This window comes from Alligator sinensis, unplaced genomic scaffold (assembly GCF_000455745.1).
Source record: "Alligator sinensis unplaced genomic scaffold, ASM45574v1 scaffold1156_1, whole genome shotgun sequence".
Taxonomy (NCBI): domain Eukaryota; kingdom Metazoa; phylum Chordata; order Crocodylia; family Alligatoridae; genus Alligator; species Alligator sinensis.
Window position 1 is genome coordinate 1615447 of NW_005842296.1, and position 4607 is coordinate 1620053.

General features: G+C 42.8%; 1 protein-coding gene across 1 annotated transcript in view; it reads left to right on the plus strand.

Moving 5' to 3' along the window:
• TDRD6 (tudor domain containing 6) overlaps nt 1–4049 on the plus strand; it is an 18080-nt gene extending 14031 nt beyond the window's left edge. The window contains exon 6 of the mRNA XM_025209593.1: nt 3310–4049. Coding sequence (XP_025065378.1) covers nt 3310–3386 — 77 coding nt within the window. The 3' untranslated portion in view covers nt 3387–4049. The remainder of the gene's footprint in view (nt 1–3309) is intronic.
• The last annotated feature ends 558 nt before the right edge of the window (nt 4050–4607 follow it).

Below are 4607 nucleotides of genomic sequence, written 5' to 3' on the forward strand. Positions count from 1 at the left end.
CTGGGTGAAGAGACTGGGGTAAAGAGTTAGGGAAGTGGGAGAGACTGGTTGAACCAGCTGAATCGGGAGTTGCATGGAGAAAGATAAGGAGACAGGTTAGACAGGCTGGGACTAAGAACAGTGAGGAACAAATCTGGGGAAAGATGGCTTTCATGAAGAGCTTGAGAATGGAGAAGCAGGACTGGCTGGGCAAAGAGGCTGAGGTTGTGGGAAGGAGCCTGAATGGGACAATGCCTTGTCTGGGGCAAGGAGCGAGTCTGAGAAGAGGACGCTAGGACTGGTACGGATGGGTGGAGGCAGGGGAGAAGGGGTGAAGTTCAGGGATGGAGTCAAAAACTTTTGAGAGTCTCACCTTTTCTCTGCTGTCATCAGTTACCTGGCACTGGCAAGGTGTCTTACCCCATTCAAGTGCATTAGCTCAAAGAGTACAGGGGGCTGGTACGATGCTCTAAAGCAGGGGTGGGCATAATGCGGCCCAGGGGCTGGATGTGGCCCACCAAGCCATTCTATCTGGCCCGTAGGGCCCCTAAAAAATTTAGAAAATTAATATTAATCTGCCTTGGGCTGCCTGTCATGTGGCCCTCGATGGCTTGCCAAAACTCAGTAAGCGGCCCTCTGCCCAAAATAATTGCCCACCCCTGGTCTAAATGTTCCAGCCTTTACAGTGGTGATTCTCAACCAGGGTGCTCTGGGTGCCACAAAGATCCTTCGAAAGATGGCACAAAATGCGAGGTGATAAGCAAAGAAGCATATGCTTAAACTTGTTCTGGTCTGGCTTGTCCTCCCTATCCCCACTGCCTGGCCCCTTTGCAAGGGGGTAAAGCGTTGTCAAATATATAAATTTAGCTTTTGAACTTGGGTGCCATTCAAGTCACAGAAGTTATGAAGGTGGGGCGCCTTGAGTCCAGTGAGGTTGAGAACCATTTTTTTTACCTCTACTGGTGCAGGCACCTTCTACTGGTGCAAGTGTCAGCATGATGAAATTTGTTCTTTTGGGTTTTTTTTCTTATAAACCATCGAAAATAACATGCAGATGTATGAAACTAAGCTAGAAGAACATTAAGGTTGAAGAGTCAAGCACTTAATTTTGGTATTTCTCCACTTTTAAGGTTGTTGGGGCAACCTTTTAATTCACCACTCCTATTTTTTTATTTGTACGTCATGAGGGTCTGCAGTTACAAGATTGCATGCTGTTTTTTCTCCCTGTCCTCTGACAAGATCTCCCTGCTCTGCCCTTCCCCATCCCTCACTTCTGTTCAGTGCATACGATGAACCAGTTAGGGAATAAACTAGATATACACAGTGAAGGAGGCTGTTGTCTGCGGGACACCTGCCTCATTTGTTGCAGAGGCTGACAGCATAACCAATGAGACAAGGGATTACAGGAAGAGAAGGACAGTTTACCAACTAGACTCTGCATGTCGGACTGAATTGGGTGCCCAAGTGGAGATGCAGGTACCTAGTTAGCAGAAATGCTGAGCGCTTCCAGCTGTGACTTAAGTTAGTGGGGGCTATGCTTTGACTAGAAATGCAAAGTAACTTGAGAAACTGAATCATAGGCATCTCATTGAACCTGTAGAAATAAGCCCAAATCCAAAATGCTGCTGAGCACTGGGACACCTAATTTAGATGCATGGCTATAGCCCTAAATTAAATGCCTAGACTTTGTGCAGTGCATGGGGAGAATTAGGCACCCAAGTGTGTTCACAGCTGCCAGCACACTGAGCAGAGAGTAAGCCCAACCTACTCAGTAAGGCGCACTGAGGACAAAGTGGTGCCCCCCATTTGTGAGGGGCAAGTTGTGGTGTCTTAAGTCAGCAGGATGGCACTTCCTTTCACTTGGGAGTGAAAACAAGGATTACTTCAAACCATGAGAGGAATCTGGAGAAGTTATGAGACCTCAGTCTTACAGTTCAGGGACTAGAGCACTTCACCCAAGTTCAATTTCCCCAAAACATCTCCAGAATCCCTTTACTGCCAGGCTGTAGATTTGGCTGGGATAATGTGAGTGCTTTCCACTCCTAAAAAAGCTATTCTGGTTCACATGGGAGACTGAAGATTCATTTGGCCACAGAGAAAATGGGAGGGAACATGACTTGCTTAATGATTAAGGTGTTTGGAAGGAAACCCACTTAGGTTCTGTCCCTGCTCCGTGGGGGTCATTGCATCTTTCTCTTCCGTTCTTTTAACAGCTGCCAGTGATTTAGAGTAATACCAGATTCGGTCAGCGAGCTCCGAGCATCTTGGCAGGCTGGACTCCTTCATGCACTACAAGGGGAGGAATGAATGCCCAAGTTCCACTGGCACCCACAAGCTTAGGCATCCAAAGCTAGGCTCCAAGTTGCTCTGCTCTGCCAAGACTGAGGTTTCTTTGGGGCTTGCAAAGTGGCAGAACTTTTGGGAACCTGGCTGAGTTTAAAACTGAATACTGAAGCATTTCTAGACTTTCAGCTGCTGCGTAACCAAATCAAACTGCTAACGGAGGTTTTGAGGTTGTCAGTTCAGACTTAATTGGGCACTAAAATCTTTTTGTGGACTTCAGTGCTTTCAGTCCCCGTTGCTAAAATTAGGAGAGAAACCTTATGAGACATTAGGAGGGCTGTAAAGATCACGTATGGATGTGAAACATTTATGCTGCAGGGAATCGGTGCAATGAGAACGTGTAGTGAATGAGGCATGGGAGCTCCCATGGAACAGCACCATTGGGATGAATAAATACTGAGCGTCTGCTTATTGATCGGTGCACAGAATGGATGAGTGCAAAGGTCCTGTGGTAAAAATAATACAGGATTGAAATATTTGTATAAATGGCATTGGCCTTTTCTAATTCAGGTGTTTGAATTTGAACATTCAATGTTTAATATAGTTCTGAAGATGCTGTGACAGCTTTGAAGTGCAATTACAAGTCTGCAAATTGGTGTCCTGTTCACCTTCTGGCAAAATACAAATTGAAATGATCGTATTTTGTGATTTACCTCCTGTTCCTTCCACACTTGGAGTAGCTTAGCTCTAATTTTGACTATATAGAATCTGTCTTTGTAAGTATTGCATCCAGGCAAATGATGTAAAAATTCCCACCCTCATAATACCAGAGGTTCCCCCGTGTATGTGTGTGTGTGTACATGTACATGCATGTTTGTTTGTTTGTTTGTTTGTTTGTTTTTAATGTGGACCACAAGCATACAAAATTAGTCTGAAGTTGGACTATAAAAATGCAGGCTTTTTTTTTTTTTAAGTGACTTGCTATATTACACATCTGGATTTTCATGGTTCTACTCTCACCTTTCCCTTTTCCTTTTTTCTTCCTAGAAAAAGGAACTTGTTATGATTCAGATGTAACCAATCCTTGTATGGCAGCCAACATCCCTGAAAAGGCATCTGAGTGAGGCTTCTTGTTCATAAGCTCTGTGTGATGAAGAAACAGTTTTCTGAGCATCACTTTCCTAAGAACTGGATATTACTGAATAATACGTTGTAAGAATATTTGAATGTGGTTTTCAAGCAGATGCATCTACCTACATAATCAACTTCTGCAATACTACTTTGCACTCGTTGTTGGTAAGCTATCAAATGCCTATATGAGAGAGAGGTTTTTTTCAGTGTTAATGTGGTTTTAAGAAGTTAGATGCTATCTTTGCTTGAACGACAATTTGTACATTAGACCTGACAAATTTTTGCTACCAGTGTGTTTTGCTAATTGTTAACAACTTTAAGAATCTAGTTGGGACAACAGATACACTATACTAATGCTATTTCTATTGGAGGAGGTATACTTGCTCTAAGCTTAAATTGGTTTCAATGAGTTATTTGAATAGGTTTGTAAACATACTACTGTATATTATGGAACACTGCTTTCTGCGCAGTTTCTGACAGTGTTACTGTGTAGGAAAAACTTTTTTCTAAAACAAGCAGAGACTATTTTTCACTATTTTTGAGGCGTTTTCTTCCACATTTTGATATAAAAATCTTCAGTTTGAACTCCTTGAGTTTGGTTTTGTAGCAGAACAATGGAAGAAGCTGAAATAAAGCTTTATCCTGTGGCACATTCATTCTCTAGTCCTGGTCTTTGACGTCTCTGCTGGTTTGTAGCATACAATGCACATTTGCCTTCAGCTGTTAAACAAATGGACTACAAGCTGCTGGAGGAACAGACTTCAAAACATGGCCAACGGCAGAATATACACAAGCAACACTCCTGTGGTGCTTTGAAAACTGTTCTAAATGTCTACAAATGCCACAGATTTATATGCAGCAGGATAGAGTAACTTCAGCATGGACAAAATCTTCAAACTGGTGAGTGCAAGACATGACATCTTTTGCTGCTGCAGAGATTGGTGTGGAGCAGACTTGCTGCAGTAGAGCAGTTTTATTACCTTACATTAAAGAAGGTAAAGGAATACTGCTGTTACAGGTAAAATAAGAACTCAAAAAGTTTGGTGCACATAGAATAGAAATGCAGTTTTGTGCCACAAGCACTGATTCTGCACAAAACTGTAAAAGTAGGACTTTTCCAAATTGCATTAGCAACTTGTACAAAGTAATTGATGGTCAGTGGGATTTGTGAGATCACTCAGGATATGTTTGTATGGTGCAAGGCAGCACCATGC